The sequence below is a fragment of the Bactrocera dorsalis genome, chromosome 3, assembly GCF_023373825.1.
Source record: "Bactrocera dorsalis isolate Fly_Bdor chromosome 3, ASM2337382v1, whole genome shotgun sequence".
Classification (NCBI taxonomy): domain Eukaryota; kingdom Metazoa; phylum Arthropoda; class Insecta; order Diptera; family Tephritidae; genus Bactrocera; species Bactrocera dorsalis.
In genome coordinates this window covers 2,366,168-2,384,337 of record NC_064305.1, presented here as the reverse complement: position 1 = coordinate 2,384,337, position 18,170 = coordinate 2,366,168, and the positions used below count along the sequence as shown (strand labels likewise).

General features: G+C 38.0%; 2 protein-coding genes across 8 annotated transcripts in view; both read left to right on the top strand.

Annotated features, from left to right (window-relative positions):
- The window catches only part of LOC105230165 (pneumococcal serine-rich repeat protein), a 166,477-nt gene that overhangs the window by 34,407 nt on the left and 113,900 nt on the right, over nt 1-18,170 (top strand). For all 5 annotated transcript variants that reach the window (XM_049450782.1, XM_049450781.1, XM_049450780.1 and 2 more), the window contains exon 3: nt 3,764-3,809. In XM_049450782.1, coding sequence (XP_049306739.1) covers nt 3,764-3,809 — 46 coding nt within the window. The remainder of the gene's footprint in view (nt 1-3,763; nt 3,810-18,170) is intronic.
- Nucleotides 6,359-18,129, top strand: LOC125777016 (uncharacterized). Of its 3 annotated transcripts, none has more exons than XM_049450787.1 (2): nt 6,359-6,962; nt 13,531-18,129. In XM_049450787.1, exons 1-2 carry the CDS (start codon nt 6,419-6,421, stop codon nt 14,718-14,720), a joined length of 1,734 nt encoding a protein of 577 aa, XP_049306744.1. In that variant the 5' UTR covers nt 6,359-6,418; the 3' UTR covers nt 14,721-18,129. The 3 variants fall into 3 exon arrangements, with proteins under 3 accessions (XP_049306744.1, XP_049306743.1, XP_049306742.1); XM_049450786.1 differs by lacking the exon at nt 6,359-6,962 and adding an exon at nt 8,163-10,225; XM_049450785.1 differs by lacking the exon at nt 6,359-6,962 and having other exon boundaries at nt 12,903-18,129.

Below are 18,170 nucleotides of genomic sequence, written 5' to 3'. Positions count from 1 at the left end.
CTATGTGTGTAACTTCGAAAAGGTATTGCTGCCCTCGGGGACAATTAAATATTTAAGTCTATGGTGTTAAGTTACCTTCTTCTTACTATGCTAAGATACTCCTAAAATAGATTTATTATCTGCATATTTTTATGAAGATTTTGTGTCGCCGCTAATATTATATAAGCCTGAGCGTAGGCAACATGTTTTTAACTTTACTGATATTTCAAAAAAGATGCAATGAATACTGGCTACATTGAGGGTTTTAAAAAAGGGAAGAAAAAGTAGAAAATTACTGTCAAAAGAACGTACAAATTGCAGCCTTCCCCCTACTTTAAAACCGTTACAAATTTACGGTTTGCTATATGTTACAAACATCATTGAAAACAACAGGAAAAAATTCAAGGAAACTTTCCTCAGCTAGTACTAAAATTAATGCAAGTAATTAGTATCCTTCCATTCGGTTTCGTAGATAACGAACTACTTTGGTTGGAAGCATAATATTTTAAGCATACTGTCAGCGGCAAACTAAGGCGGTAATTAATTATTAAACGCGACTGTAATACCAGAGTCAAAGTACTACTAAAGGGGTGGCAGGAAAGTGAAAGTTTGAGCTTGTTGGGAAAAGAACTGAAACAAAAAGTGCAGAGCTGACTCAAGCCAACACGAAGCACGAAATTAATATATTTTCATCACGCTTGTTAAGTTTGTCAGCGGAGAATTAGACGCGGCTACTCAAGTAGTAATTAATTTACGGGTTGTGCACAGAAATCGAATTTGACCTACTAAAATTTATGGTAGTAAAATGGAGAGAGATAAGGAGGAAAAGCAGTGGAGCAATGTAATTATACAGATGGGAATAGAAGACAGTAGACTGTTAGACAGAGGTGTATGCATGCAGAAACAACTCAGTATAAGTGGCGCGTATTAAAGCAGCATTTTAGGGGTTTAATGGTTGGAAAAGGTTGCATGAAGCAAAGTGTTTTCAATTGGTTTGAAATAATTGAATTAGTTATGAGATGGTTAGAAAAGAACATGGGGGATATAAAAAAGACAAGTATGAATTGGACAGCTGTCCGATCATTAGTTTGTGAATTATAACATTTTGAGTGAAGCAGCTTTTGTTATTATAAAAAAATCGATAAAAAAATAGTTCTGCAGGTTGACAAAATATTGTTTTTTTAAAAGGAAAAGTACGGTTGAAGCAAAAACTTGGCTTGTTGACGAGTTTCTGGACATTATCCCAGAAAAATTAAGCATAAGAGATTGATATGCTAAGATTAGACGAGCACAGAAGGCGGTGAGCGCAGTGGACGCTCAATAAAGTTCGCTACTAAAGAAATATACGATATGTCTCCGAAGTCCAATCGACAGTTATCTGAGTGGACTGCATTCAATGGAGCCGATCCAAAGCGCGGAATAAGTCTATGAAAACGACGGCAAAAATTAATGAATTGGGCTTCAAATCGCTTCCGCTTCCACCTTTTCCTCCAGATCGGCATCCGAGCGATTATATCTTGTTCTCAGATCTCAAAAAAATACTCGCTGTGGGGAAATTTTTGTCGAATGAAAAGGTGGTCGCCCGAACTGAGACCTATTCTGAAGCAAAAGACAATTCGTACATCAAAAATGGTATCAGAAGATTGGAGGATCGCTATAAGAAGTGGGTCACCCTTCAAGGGAACTATGCTGAATAAAAAAAAAAGAAATATTGCCAAAAAATTTTGTATTATCTCGAATGATATGACAGATTTCAGAGCACAGAATTTCACAAAACTTGAGATTCTAACAAGCAAAGTTCAGCTTTCCAAAACTCATTCCTTGAATATGTAGCGATATTGTCGCCTAAGAGAGCTTTATTCAGCAGTTTCGTTTGGAAATTATTCGCTGTGAAAATGAAAAATGGTGCACAGAAGTTCGAACTTTGGTTTCTATATTCAATAACCAGTCAAAAATAAATCTTAGAATTGTCTTTTCACCCAACTATTCTTGCTTGCCAAGAAAATTATGCATTCAAAATGAAAAAGCAACGCCGAGACTCTCTTCCGTGCACACACACCGAAATATTTTCGAATAAGCCATTCTAAAGATATTCAAACATAAATTTCACATTTTTAAGCGCGGAAATGAAAATGTGTAAATCAATGCATCTTCAGCAATAAATTAGAAGGAAATCGAGCGCACAGCCACACGGCGACAGACAATTGTGTAGCGCACTGCGGGTGGTGGACCGGCTACAGCAGCGACTCGCTGCCGCATAAATACCTGACTACACACACACACATTTGTAAATACACACGCATAAGTTATGCATATGTGTGTGTGTGACGGCACTGCTGCGCTTGCCAAAGATTTATCTTCACCAAATATCACAAATCCGTAAATCTATGTTACGGAAATGATTTCGTGTCGTTTGTTAATGACAACTTTCGTGCAAGAGAACGACTTTTTCCTCTTTCCTGCGGTATTTGGATTTATTAATTAAGTGATAGATACTTATTTGTGGCATGCAGGCGCGTTGATATTCACTGAATTGCACGTTGAAGCGAAGTATTTTACTAAAATTTGTTTTATTGTTTAAAAAGTTCTTTGTAAAACACTTTTTTCAATCATATACAAAATTAGCAATGATACAGAAATTTTGTATATAATATTGTGCTGGTTTACAGTGGGAGCAACACCCTCAGCTGATGTTGGCAGCAAAAAGCCCCGCATTATCAGCAAAAACTGGAAGTGAATGAAGCTCGAACAGACATATCTATATAATATGGGTATAAAATACCGTTATTTTCTTATACGACATGTTGTTAAACACATTGAACTTCCTGTTTGATTTAAAGCCAAAATAAATCAGCGCTGACAAAAGGCTTGTCATTCAAGTGAAATTCTATGAATTCGCTTATCTCTAGTTGTCTGTCTAAATACATACATTTGAGCGGGTCGATTTTTAGGGAGTCAAAAGAACCGAAAAATTGCGGTAAAATTTTCAGAAAATGTTCCTCAGATCATGCTGAACAACTTTGCTTTAGATACTTTGGATCTAAAACCGGTTTCGAGCCAGTGATTTCCACAGATCGTCTAAAACTTATTTTTTCCTTACTTCATGTTACTTTAATTTTCGTTTCCAGTAACTTCCAATCTACTATGAATTTCGTTTTTTTTTTTTCAAAAATTATTTTCCCTCTTGTAAAAGTTTTATAGGATATTTGGTGCTCTACAAAAATTGTAGATGAGCTTCCCATTAAAATAAAGAGCACATACTTGAAAACAGTTTCTATGAGGCATCTAATAACCTATATTCCAGCGTATGAAGCAAAAAAAAAACTTTCATGCTTTTTGACCCACTCTAATACAAACAATAAGTGTATATATTTATATAAAGAATATTTGTTATTTGTCTACAATATCAGCATCGTGTCTGTTAAACAATGTGGCATATAATTAAATTGCACTTTCTCTACAAAAAGTACCGTAATAACTTTTATATTGGCTTCTTGGAACTGCCTGTCTGTCTTTCGAAATTATTTAAGGCGTGATTTTGTGTTTTTGTTATGGAAATATTTGCAAAATAATTTCTATTTCTGATTTCGTTATATGGGTTTATGATGGAGTTGGCGCTAAGCTGATAAGACTCTAATGCCACAAGATGAAGAGCAAGAATTACTATATTTTATTGTAGATAACCAATTTTATTATGGTCGTAGAGGAGTTATTGTTTTTATTAGCATATAAATTATTATATATATATTTATTAATATATAAATTATATATTTTATTTTTGCAGGTTACCACAGCTTACGGTCTATGCCAAGATTATTTACCTCCTGATGGTGAGTGAAATTTATAGAACAATAGAACGAAGTATAGACTTAAGTAGCTCGAGAAGTTAATATTAAAGTTGTTTCATGATGTTACTCATGCATTTTTTCTTAAATTTATTTATGTATTATATAAGAATGTATCGTAAAATAATTTTAAAAAATTAAACAATGCGGCTAATAAACAAAAAATATTCCGAAAAACTTTAAATTATATTCATTTAATTGGAGCAGATATGAAGTCACGTTTAGAAGTTTACATGAATGAGGAAAGTTCTCTGAGCGGCACTCACTTGGGTATAGCAATAAATGATTTTTTTACATATGGCTCAAGTAGCTCCCGATTTCCGGTCTTGCACCAAATATCCTCTGGGTATCCAAAAAACATCTGGTTGATGGCGAGCGAAGGGGAAAAGGTGAAACATCCATCCTCAGGGTTGTGCGCTGAGTTTGGGAGCCGCACGTAAAAAATACCCCCAATGAACTGAAGAAAACAGCCTCGTGTGAGAGACCCCCTTTTAATGACGACAATGGCAAACCAAATAAGGATTATGATTTAATGGTACTTTAAATGTCCGGTGTCTTAAATGGAAAGGTGCCCATCTGATTGATGTCCTCCTAAGAGTAAAGGCTGATGTCAGTACCGCCCAAGAAGTCCGATGGACGGGACAAGTACTGAGACGAGTAGATCCTTGAGGCATTTCCCACAGTGGCTATATAAAGGAGCGAAAATTCGATGTGGGATTTGTGGTGGGAGAGAGGCTCCGTCGCCGAGTGCTGGCATTCACCCCCGTGAATGAACGCCTAGCTATAATCCGGACCAAATCGAAGTTCTTTAACATGCCGCCGATTTGTGCCCACGATCTGACGAAAGACGTCGGCAAATTCAGCCTCCACAATGAAACATCCACAAATGGGTTTTTTTCGTGTAAAAAAAACTAAAATTTAGTCAGACCCAAAAATCCTATCCATCGATTTAATTATTAGTTTATTATTTTTTTATTTAATTTAATAAATTTTGTGTTTTAAGTGTTTTTTCATTCTGAAATTATAATTTTGTAAATAATAGTAAAAACCCATTTGCTCGCTAATTAAATTATTATGCCGGAATTATTTGTTTACATATAAGCTGTTTGCCTTTACCTTCTTCACTATACCGCCACTAGCACATACGAAAATACACACAAACGAGCAAAAATTATGAAATAAAAAGTTTATTTACACATCCGTGATTGTTTATGGGCAAATTGTTGACATTTTTGAAATTCCAACAGCGGGCTAAAACTGTCTATCACTCAATGCGCGGAGTAACCCAACGGGCACGAGCGTAACTTGTGAGGTAACAAGTCATTAGATGGTTGATAATGACAAAAAAAAGACCCAAAATATAAAAATATAAAATATATATAAAAAAATATTAAAATATAAAAATATGAAAATAAAAATATTATTTAATATAAAACTATTTAAAGATTTTTTTCATGTTTTGAGATACAAGTTAAGGTTCAGTTAGGTTTAAAAACTGTTTTTATATTCTGTTAGTGGATCCCTCCTTTTGCACTATACAAAATCCTTGTTATCATATATTACAATTGCTTTTCTTCAATTTCTCAAAACAAGTCAGGCTGCCAGTTCCAGCAAAATGGTTTATGTGGTTACTTCGTTTTTCAGCTTTTATGTGTCAAAGCTTGTTAAATATTTGTTTTTAAATTGTCGATGTTTAATATTTAATTAATTTCATGTGTACTTGCATGTACTTGAACTTCGCGTTTCAGCCGAACACGGGTTTTTATTTCTATTTGTTTTTGATTGCAACATTATAAACAAGTTTGAAAATGAGTAAAAAGTATGTAGAAAACGACAAAAATAAAAAAAAGCAAACGACAATGCATTCAAGCAGACAAAGCTTAAGATCGGCGGTACAGCGGTTTTAGCCACGGAATCGGAAGTAGTGATCGAAACCAATTGTGAGTATGTGGACTACTGTAATACTAGCAGGTCAATTGAAAAGTCCCCGGCCTACCAGAATTCGTTTTTTTTTTGGATTCCTTCAAATGTGATGCACTGATTATAGCGACCCAACTTTTCGATACCATTTATGTAGTACGCTTTGTCCTTTGCTTCGAAATAGGCTTCAATATCGGCGAACACCCCTTGACTCGCCGAAAATTTCTTCCTATCGAGCACTATTTTCAGATCTGAAAACAGGATATAATCGCTGGGGATCAGACCTAGATAATAAGGATGATGCGAAATCATATGGATATATTCTAGTAGCGCTATCTATGTGTCACGCCGGTGACTTTTCAATTGACCTACTAATGTGATTGTAAAGTGTTCATTATATTCCGAATATGATTTATTTTTTAAAGTGGCAATTATTATTTTAATTAAAATAACTGACAATACTTAAGCTCATGTAGGACACGTTTAGTGTAAAAGTTAATTCATAGGCAATTACTACCGATTATTCATCACTTAATGAGTTTGCTTAACGCGAAAGAATGGTAAATTAAAATCCTCAGGCGCAAAATATAAAAGCAACGCTTGGCCTCCAACCATTTAGTTCGCATTTTGCGCTTTGTGATCTCATATTTTCTCATAAAACAAAACAAAAAGAAATGTTTCGATTGATTCTCTTCAACACCTTACTAATTCTACACTGTCATGCCAAGGACGCTGACATTGTGGATTTAGTGAATGATTTGAGTCAGGGTGTGGCCGCCACAACGAACGTTGTCTACGACTTCAACGCAGCAACGCATTTGACTGTAATTGCGAAGAGTTTGACTTTGCCGAAAATCATAATTACAAAAAATGCTTCTTTCGAAATAAGACACACTTTCGATAAAGAAATATTGAGTGTAATCTTCTTGGAGGACACCCCCACGTTGGATCAAAGCTGGCACAGTGTAGTATTCGGCACTCTTAAGCGTTTGCACCATACCGATGTGCTCTTCCACTGGCCAAGGGAATTCAGTTCTGCGACAAATATTTGGTTGAGGCTCTTCACACTTTATTGGCAGCATGGCTTCTACAATTTACTGGTGGTCGATTTGCGTGCTCAACTACTAACGCTGGCACCATTTCCGCAACTGCGTGTGGTTAATACTACTTTGGAGACATATTTGAGTCAACGCCACACTACTTGGCGTGATTTGAAAGGTCACCGCTTACGCATCTCTTACGCGCACGATCCACCACGTACGCTCATCCATCGACACTCAGAAACAGAAGCGTGGCAGTTCCATGGCGCCGCGCCACATATATTTGCGGCGTTCGCGCAACGTTACAATGCTACAATCGAACCCTGGATCGCAAGACCTGGTAATTATAATATAGCTCGTGTTTGCAAGCACCGGCTACAGGAAGGAATGGTGGACTTATGCACCGATTGGACAGCGTACAGCAAAGAAAACATTTCGAGTACGCCACTACAATTATACACGTACGATTTGGCAGTACGCTATGCGCGACCACTTTCCAAGCTGTACTACTTTCAAGTGCCCTTCCAAGCGGCTGCCTGGCAGGCTATCGGTGTCAGCATTTGTTTGGTGACGTTTGCCACAGCGCTCTTGACGCGACTGCAGCGCGGTGAGTGGCAAATCGGTCGGTTGGGTTTGGATGTGTGGGCTAGCTTTCTATATTTAGATTTTGACCTGCGTCCAATGCAAACGAACCTGCGATCGCTTATGTTGCTAACGCTGGTCATTAGCGGTTTCATGCTCAGCAACTTGTATCTTGCCTATCTGGCGAGCATACTCGCCAACGGTGTATATGAGCCACAAATAAAGACGCTGCAAGACTTTCGGCGCAACAACATAATCGTTATGACGTATGAGTACCAATATGCTGGTTTAAAACAATTTGGCTTGCCAGCGATTTTGGAAGAACGCATGGACATTGTCAGCCAAGAGCAAGTTTTAATGCATCGCAATAATTTCGATACACGCTACGCTTACATGAATCCAGAGAAAACCCAACTACTATATGACTACCAGCAAAAATATTTGCGACGCCCAATCATGCAAAAATTGGAGAAACCGATACTTCTCGCACTGGGAGGACATTCGATCAAAGAGGGTTGGCCACTAGAGGACCTATTCAACAAACATTCTTTGGAATTGTTCGCCATTGGCTTGTACAATCGACTTAATGAAGATCAGAATTTGAAAACTATCCAATTAGGTTATTTTAATTATGCAAAAGAAGAGCACTCGGGTGTCAAACCTTTGGCTCTAGAATATATTGTTATGCCGGCGTTGCTTTTAAGTTGTGGCTACAGTTTGGGCTTTATAGCGCTGCTGATGGAGTTACTGTGTTATAAGTTTAAAAGGTTTCGGAAATAAATTAACACAAAAATCTGTATAAAATAACAGTTATATGTATTGTCGAAATATAAAATATTTTATTTAAAGAAAGGCAAGTAAAGCAAATCTTATATAGATTGGGATTCTGTTTTTTCGTTTGGTTCAATTAGCACTTGTTCTAAGAATCACTTTCGCCCGTCAAACTTTTTTTGGAAGATGTGAACCTGAGGAAGACGACGATGGGGGTTTCTGTCTCTTCGAATAAACAGCTCAACTTTTCATTGACTGAAATCAGAGACTAGTGAATGGTGGCCAAACCAACCTTCTTTTGAAATTTTTTTTTATCATGAAACAAACACTCGATAAGTGTTTGGTGGGATTGAAAAGGAATTATCCACTATGATCTGCTCCAGCACTCTCCAAGCTGTACTACTTTCAAGTGATCTTCCAAGCTGCAGGCTATCGGTGTCAGCATTTGCTTGGTGACGTTTTAGAGATCTGAGAACAGGAAATAGTCGCTGGGGACAAGATCTGTAGAATACGGTGAATTCAAAGAGCAATACGAAGCCCAATTCATGGATTGCTGTCATCGCTTTTATTGACTTCTGACACGGTACAATATTTTGATGAAACGACGCTTTCTTTTTCTTTAAATGCGCCGCTTTTGGACAATTCCGTGATGGTCCAGCAATGCTATATAAAAGCCGCTGTTGATGATACTTTTTTTTTCAAGGAAGTTGGTTAAATTTTTGTCCATGCGCATTCCAAAATACAGACGCCATAACCTTGCTAGACGACTGTTTCGTGTTTCCATGCTTTGGAACGGGTTGATCGTATGCAGTCCACTCGAATGACTGCCGAAAGAACTTCGGAGTGAAATGATGGAGCCACGGTTCATCTATTCTTACATATCGATGTAAAAACTCGGTTTTATTATTGTTCCACGTCTAAACTTAGCATACCAATACTTAATGATTGATTTTTATGTGGCAGTGTTCTGAAACTCGTTGTCAAGCCAAGTTTTTGGCATCAACTGAATCTTTTGCCATCAAAAAGCATTCTCTTCAACAATTCGAAATTATTTTTTATAAATTTTTCACAAAGAACAAAAGTTACTTCATTCAAAATGATATGTATTATTCAAAAACTAATGATCCGACATCTGTTAGGGCTAACATAAAAATCATATGGATATATTCCAGTAGCGCCATCTATGTGTCACGCCGGGGACTTTTCAATTGACCTACTAATGTGATTGTAAAGTGTTCATTATATTCCGAATATAATTTATTATTTAAAGTGGCAATTATTATTTTAATTAAAATAACTGACAATACTTAAGCTCATGTAGGACACGTTTAGTGTGAAAGTTAATTCATAGGCAATTCCTCAGGGTATAATAAACTTATAATTACTAGCGATTATCTATCAATTAATGAGTTTGCTTAACGCGAGGGAGTGGCAAATTAAAATCCTCAGGCGCAAAATATAAAAGCAACGCTTGGCCTCCAACCATTTAGTTCTCATTCAGCGCTTTGCGGTCTCACATATCCTCAAAAACAAAACAAAAAGAAATGTTTCGATTGTTTTTCTACAACGCCTTACTAATTCTACACTGTCATGCCAAGGACGCTGACATTGTGGATTTAGTGAATGATTTGAGTCAGGGTTTGGCCGCCACAACGAACGTTGTCTACGACTTCAACGCAGCAACGCATTTTGCTGCCATTATGAAGAGTTTGACTTCCCCGAAGCTCATCATTACCAGAAATATAACTTACGAAATAAGACACACTTTCGATAAAGAAATATTGTGTGTAATTTTCTTGGCGGACACCCCCACGTTGGATCAAAACTGGCACAGTGTAGTATTCGGCACTCTTAAGCGTTTGCACCACACCGATGTGCTCTTCCACTGGCCGCGAGAATTCACTTCTGTGACAGGTATTTGGTTGAAACTCTTCACACTTTTTTGGCAGCATGGTTTCCACAATTTACTGGTGGTAGATATGCGTGCTCAACTACTAACTCTGGAGCCATTTCCAGAACTGCGTGTGATTAACACTACTTTGGAGACATATCTGAGTCAACGCCACAATACTTGGCGTGATTTGAAAGGTCACCGTTTACGCATCTCTTATGCGCACGATCCACCACGTACGCTCATCTATCGACAGTCGGAAACAGAGGAGTGGCAGTTCGATGGCGCCGCGCCACATATATTTGCGTCGTTCGCCCAACGTTACAATGCTACGATCGAAACCTGGATCGCAAGACCTGGTAATTTTAATATAGCTCGTGTTTGCAAGCACCGGCTACAGGAAGGAATGGTGGACTTATGCACCGATTGGACAGCGTACAGCAAAGAAAACATTTCGAGTACGCCACTACAATTATACACGTACGATTTGGCAGTACGCTATGCGCGACCACTTTCCAAGCTGTACTACTTTCAAGTGCCCTTCCAAGCGGCTGCCTGGCAGGCTATCGGTGTCAGCATTTGTTTGGTGACGTTTGCCACAGCGCTCTTGACGCGACTGCAGCGCGGTGAGTGGCAAATCGGTCGGTTGGGTTTGGATGTGTGGGCTAGCTTTCTATATTTAGATTTTGACCTGCGTCCAATGCAAACGAACCTGCGATCGCTTATGTTGCTAACGCTGGTCATTAGCGGTTTCATGCTCAGCAACTTGTATCTTGCCTATCTGGCGAGCATACTCGCCAACGGTGTATATGAGCCACAAATAAAGACGCTGCAAGACTTTCGGCGCAACAACATAATCGTTATGACGTATGAGTACCAATATGCTAGTTTAAAACAATTTGGCTTGCCAGCGATTTTGGAAGAACACATGGATATTGTCAGCCAAGAGCAAGTTTTAATGCATCGCAATAATTTCGACACACGCTACGCTTTTATGAATCCAGAAAAAACACAGCTACTATATGACTACCAGCAAAAATATTTGCGACGCCCAATCATGCAAAAATTGGAGAAACCGATACTTCTCGCACTGGGAGGACATTCGATCAAAGAGGGTTGGCCACTAGAGGACCTATTCAACAAACATTCTTTGGAATTGTTCGCCATTGGCTTGTACAATCGACTTAATGAAGATCAGAATTTGAAAACAATCCAATTAGGTTATTTTAATTATGCCAAAGAAGAGCACTCGAGTGTCAAACCTTTGGCTCTAGAATATATTGTTATGCCGGCGTTGCTTTTAAGTTGTGGCTACAGTTTGGGCTTTATAGCGCTACTGCTGGAGTTACTGTGTTATAAATTTAAAAAGTTTCGGAAATAAGTTAACGCAAAAATACAAGCACATATCTAAATATGTTTAAAATAACAGTTTTTTTTGCCGATATAGAAAATATTTTAAGTAAAAAAAGACTACCAAAGCAAATCTTATATCCCATTGATTGGGATTCTATTCTTGAGTTTGGTTCTGATAGCACTTGTTCCAAGAATCACCTTCGCCCTTCAAGCTTTGTTTGAAAGATATGAATCTGAGGAAGACGACGATGTGGGTTACTGTCTCTTGGAATAAACAGCTCAACTCTTCATTGATTGGAATCAGAGACTAATACTTAAATGGTGGCCAAACCAACCTTCTCCTGAAATTTTCTTTTTATCATTAAACAAACACTCGATAAGTGTTTGGTGGGATTGAAAAGGAATCATCCATTATGAGCTGCTCCAGCCTGGTCAAACGATTGATTCTAAATTTTACGGTCAACAACTCATGATATTTAAGCAAGCAATCGAAAAAAATGGCCAGAACTGATCAACAGAAAGGGCTTCGTTTTATATCAGGACAACGCTAGACCACACACATCTTTGATGACTCGGAAAAAATTGGGAGAGCTTGGCTGGGAGGTTTTTATGCATCCACCATATTGCCCTGACCTTGCAGCATCGGACCAACATTTGTTTCGGTCAACGCAGAACTCCCTTAAGGGATTAAAGTTGGCTTCAAGAGAAGCCTGTGAAAATTACTTGCCGCAGTTTTTCTCCGAGGAACCAGAAAAGTTTTACACTGATGGAATAATGTCTCTAGCGGAAAAACGACGAAAGCTGGTCGACCAAAATGGTACATATTTGGTTCATCAAAGCTCATTATAAATATAAAAAAAGAATTGAATGTCGATTAGAAATACGAAAATACTTTTTCGACTATCCAATATATCAATACGAATAGAATGTGAGATAGAGAGAAAGCTAGTGAGAAAAAATTAAGTTTTTTTACTTTTATTTCTATATATCGTCACCTGAAATGCAAAATAACGTAACAACATTTTCGGAAATTTACAGTGGCATGAATGAAACACGAAATAAAATGGAACATGAGTGAAACAATATTTTAATATTGGTTGAAACAGGTTTATATCTGACCGCAGAACCTGATAATATTGAACTTATGTAATATTATGTATGAAATTTGAAATAGTGAAGCGTAATCAATAAGACACTCAATTTCGAATTTTTTGATGATACGTTAATTTGCATTTCAGGTGACGATATGTATGTTTCTACAGTTTTGATAATTCAGAAAACCATCATTAATTTCTAAATATAAATTCTAAAGCGATTATTTTTTAATTACCACAGTGTCAAGTGTAGGCTCACGTAAGTCCCATTTAATGTGCAATTTACACCAAAGACGACTCCTTTGAGTCTAGCTGACCTATTATTAATGGCAAGCACTCACTAATTACACAGTTTGCTAAATATTAGTTCCGAGTATTGCATTACAACAAAGTTAGCTTGCAAATTAAAATCTATAAGCGCAAAATATAAATAGTAACGCTGCGCTTTCAAGCTTTTAGTGCAAATTCTGCGCTCTTCGGGCAACGTTAAACACATTTTTGTAAAATAAGAATGTTTCGATTGATACTCTTCAACGCCTTACTAATTCTACACAGTCACTGCGAGCACACCGGCATTGTGGACTTAGTGAATCGTCTGAGTCAGGGTTCGGCTGCCACAACCAACGTTATCTACGCCTTCAATGCACCACCGCATTTTGCTGCGATTATGAAGGGTTTGACTTCCCCAAAGCTCATCATTACCAGAAATATAACTTACGAAATAAGACACACTTTCGATACAAAAATATTGAGTGTGATTTTCTTGGCGGACACCCCCACGTTGGACCAAAGCTGGCACAGTGTAGTCTTCGCCACTCTTAAGCGTTTGCACTACACCGATGTGCTCTTCCACTGGCCGCGGGAATTCACAGCTGCGACAGATATTTGGTTGACGCTTTTCACACTTTATTGGCAGCATGGTTTCCACAATTTACTGGTAGTAGATATGCGTGCTCAACTACTAACGCTGGCACCATTTCCGCAACTGCGTGTGAATAACACTACTTTGGAGACATATTTGAGTCAACGCCACACTACTTGGCGTGATTTGAAAGGTCACCGTTTACGCATCTCTTACGCGCACGATCCACCACGTACGCTCGTCTATCGACAGTCGGAAACAGCAGCGTGGCAGTTCGATGGTGCTGCGCCACATATATTTGCGGCGTTCGCGCAACGTTACAATGCTACGATTGTGCCTTGGATAGCACCAAACTCTGGCGATTTTAATGTAGATCACGTTTGCAGTGAACGTTTGCGCAAACGCCTCGTGGATGCTTGCAGCGATTGGGCGGTTTACAGCCCAGAGGTGATTGTGAGCCCGCCACTACAATTATATAACTGTCATTTGGTGGTCCGTTACGCGCCACCACTCTCTAAGCTGTACTACTTTCAAGTGCCCTTCCAAGCGGCTGTCTGGCAGGCAATCGGTGCCAGTATCTGTTTGGCGACTTTTGCCACCGCACTCTTGACGCGACTGCAATGCGGCGAATGGCACTTCGGTAGGTTGGGCTTGGATGTGTGGGCTAGCTTTCTATATTTAGGATTTAGTATGCGTCCAATGCAGAGGCACCTACGACCGCTTGTATTTTTAACACTCTTCATTAGCGGTTTCATGCTCAGCAATTTGTATTTAGGCTACCTATCGAGCATACTCGGCAAGAGTGTTTATGAGCCGCAAATCAGGACGCTGGAGGACTTTCGGCGCAGCAACATAACCGTAATGGCGCATGAGTATCAGGATTTTGTATTTAAAAAATATGGCGCACCAGCGATTGTGGCCGATCGCTTGCATATTGTCAGCTATGAGGAGTTTCTAACTCATCGCAATAATTTCGATACACGCTACGCTTATATGAATCCAGAGATAACACAGGAACTATTTGCCTACCAGCAGAAATTCTTGCGACGTCCAATCATGCAAATATTGGAGAAACCGATACTTGTCGCACTGGCAGGACATGCGCTCAAAGAGGGTTGGCCACTAGAGGAGCTTTTCAACAAACACTCTCTCGAAATGTTCGCCGTTGGGCTGTATAAACGGCTCAAGGAAGAAGCGAATCAGAAAACCATAAGTTTGGGTTATGTTGATTATGCGCGAAAGGAAAATGCAGGTGTCAGACCGTTAGGTCTAGAATATATTGCTATGCCAGCGCTACTGTTGGGCTGTGGCTTTGGTTTGGGTTTTGTGGCGCTCCTGCTGGAGTCACTGTTTTATAAAATCAAAAAATGTCGGAAAGTATGAAAGCACAAGTGTACAAGTACGTAAATTTCTAAGAAATAAGTAATATTATCAAAATATTCGTATATTATATCTGAAGTAAGCCTATCAAGTCATTGAACTGCCTTAGTGGCCATGGAAAATTACGCACTCTGCGCAAATAAATGCAAACACCCGCACAAACCAGTTCGTTTTTTATTATTCGACTTCCGATAATTAGTCAATGTCTTTGGCACAAATATTTAATAAAAACAAAAACAAATATTATTGGCATTTCTAAATTGCCACACAAAAAGCCTTCCGTTTATGTGTCAGAGGTTTTGACAGCTCAAGTGGGCAGCGGACTTCTTGGTTTTCAGATACAAGTGAAATACCGATAAGTTAGCGATTATCAGCGATAATGCATTCTTGCTATCAAAATTGTTTCGCTTTCTTGGAGTTGGAAATGACTGGCGCCTGCGCCTTTTTGAGAAATCAGTATGTGCTCCAAAATTGTTTAATATTGTGTCACGAAAAAGAGTCGGAATGTGGTTGCTCGTTCTACGTCACTGGTGAAGTGCTGATATTCGCTTAAAAAATGCTCTGAATCGTCAGGGTATAAGGCATTTCGTAAACCGTTTCAATCTACAGAGCCTTGATAGTGGCATAGGTTACTTATATGGTTACTCTACTTAGTACGTAGTATAATGATTCTGAAATCGGCTAAGCGGTGTGGAACTTAACTAAAAAGTAGTCTTGTGATTAAAGATAAGTATATTGCAAAATGATTTATCTCCAAAATCTGCGCAATTTTCGAATATTTTTTTTAAATCCATAAAACTTCTAATACCGCTGTAATTTCAAAGGGATATTTACACAACGTATTAAATGTGGCTACCAACATGTTGTTAAGCTATTTTTAGCGCCACTAAATCAGCGCTTATACGAGTATTAGGCAAATTGTTATTTCCGTTGAAAAAAGTTAAGGAATTTTGAAAATAAATAACAGATAATATAAATTTAGCAGCCTTGAGAATGTAAACAAAGGAAACCTCATAAAAATTTGCTAAATCATTTGTAAATCCATTTCAAGCAACACTCCTACTGAGTTAAGCCATACTCAGCGCGGCACTAAGGCATTTACTTACTAAAAATATTTAGTAAACAATAATCGGCTGCACTTTGCTAATTATATGCGACGTGATAATATGGATAGAACTAAAATAGATAATATTAAATTAAATCAGATAACGGCAAATCCAAAACAAAGCAATTGTGGAAATTCTCGGAAAACACTTCAATTTTAAACCGGTATAAATTGGTATAAAGTAGTTGTACTTCTGTGTTTACAAAGAAAGCTGAGGAATGCTTAAAATATTTCTAATTATTGTGAAATTGTTACTAAATCATTATCTACAAGGCGTTATTCTTCTGTGTTATCTCTGTAAGGGTGTTTACCTGTATTCATAATCAAATAAAGCCGCATATGTAACTGACCTTTGCGGTATTAAACGGTTTTCCATTGACATTGGCAGGCAAACGAAGCGGTTAAAGTTGGTTGATTGTATGCTGCTTGAAAAGCAAGCCCAAAGCTCTGGTATTTGTGCAGCTCTACAGCTTTGGCGAAACTTTAGCTCTTCAATGTCACAATTATTTATTACAAAAATATAAGCAACTATGTCTCTAACTAATTTGGGTGCCTATCCGGCTCTGCCTACATGTAAGGCGTTGATAGCATAAGCGCTAAAAAGCTTTAAGGTCATACGATTCACGCTTAATGTCTTCATTGCTGCCATTGCTAAAAGCTAACTGCCAATGAACCCCCAAGTAACGCAATTGTAAGGACCGTGTGTGAGTGTCATCTAGCCTAACCTCGAATACACTAATTAACTAAGCATGTTGGTATTTTATCAATTTTCGACATTTTTGTTAAGGTCGTTCATTTTGGCGAAATGAAATTAGGAACGCACAACAGTAACAGTAAATATGTGCAATTTATGAAAGTGCGAGTAATTGAGCAATAACGGAAGAACGTTGAGGAAAATGTGCTTGCGACACAAGTATCTTTTTAATCATAACTGTCTGGTGGCTATCTATGCCAAACGATTGGGCAGGTCGGTGCGGGTGAGGCGAGGCTAGCACTTGGAATGTGGGTACTTCACCACACTTTCGACACGTTCCACATGTTATTGTGCTCGTAAAACAAATTAAACAGAAATTGTTGTAAATTAATAAAATATGTAGCAAATATAGGGGGTTCCTACATAACCCAACGTGTGTTTTGAGACTATCAAAATTATGAAGTTAGACGAAGACTTTCCGAAAACGCTTTATTGTGCCTATCGTTAGCAAAACGCTATTTGGAGAGTTTGCCTTGAAAACAGCAATGTTGTAGCTTTAAACCCACGAAGGCACTATTTAGTTTCACTAAAATATTTGATACACTCACAGAGTATACATTGGAGAGTTTATTTTCGGTTTTTGGTATGATGTAATTGAAAGGTGGAGAATTTTTCACTTATAAAAAGAAATGTAGCAGCAACAAAAATACGTAGGAGCTATAGCGATTAAAAATTTTTCCAGGTTTGACGTTAGAGACTTGCATTGCTTGAGCAAAGTTCGTAAAAGCGTTGATTATATGCTTGATAATTTTGCTATGTAGACTTTGTAGAGTTTATATAGAATGCCATGCAATCATATAAAGTAGTATATGTCGGTAAGAACGCAGGTAGCGTTGATGTCTGACAACGCAATCCGTCCTTTAGGAGGCTTATTGTGAAACCACAAGAACTAAAACCTCCTCAATACCTTATATCCTCGCTGAACCCCCACTGAAGTAGCAAATGTAAACGCTGCTTGTTTTTCAAGAGCGATATTATTTATATCAAATATTTTAGCTTAATAATAATCGTATAATATAACATTTTTTACACGTTCTGAAGAATGTAAGAAAAAAGTCGAACGCAACCGAAACTGCACTGGGTATGCAAAATTGCATAGTGGAAAATTACACTTGAAACATTTGCGCACCTGAAATCTGGTCTCCTTGTGCATTTCTTTGTTGTACGAGTATGTATTTGTAAGTTATATTTTTCTTTTCTCTTTTGTACACTCTCCATTTGTCTGCGCCCAATCACTGATTCCCCAGATAACATTGGAATTTATAATTTCGACGCAATAGGCTCGGCCATGCCTGGTATTAAATTGTACGTTCGGGAATGGAAATATTTAAGCGCCTGCGATTGCACCTATAATTATTTGGCATGTGTCATTGTTGTGAACTGCGAGCACTTCAGTAAATAAACACGTGTAACATGTAATTGAGTGATGATAAAATTTGTATAAAATGTATAAATTCCAGAGGAATTTGCAAAGTGACTGATAAGAGGTAGCAACGCGTAGATATGCAGTGATATATTTACATAGATATAACTACGTTATAGGTTATGTTGTGTTTATATATGCTTATTAGGTTAACTATAATATTTCTTAGTA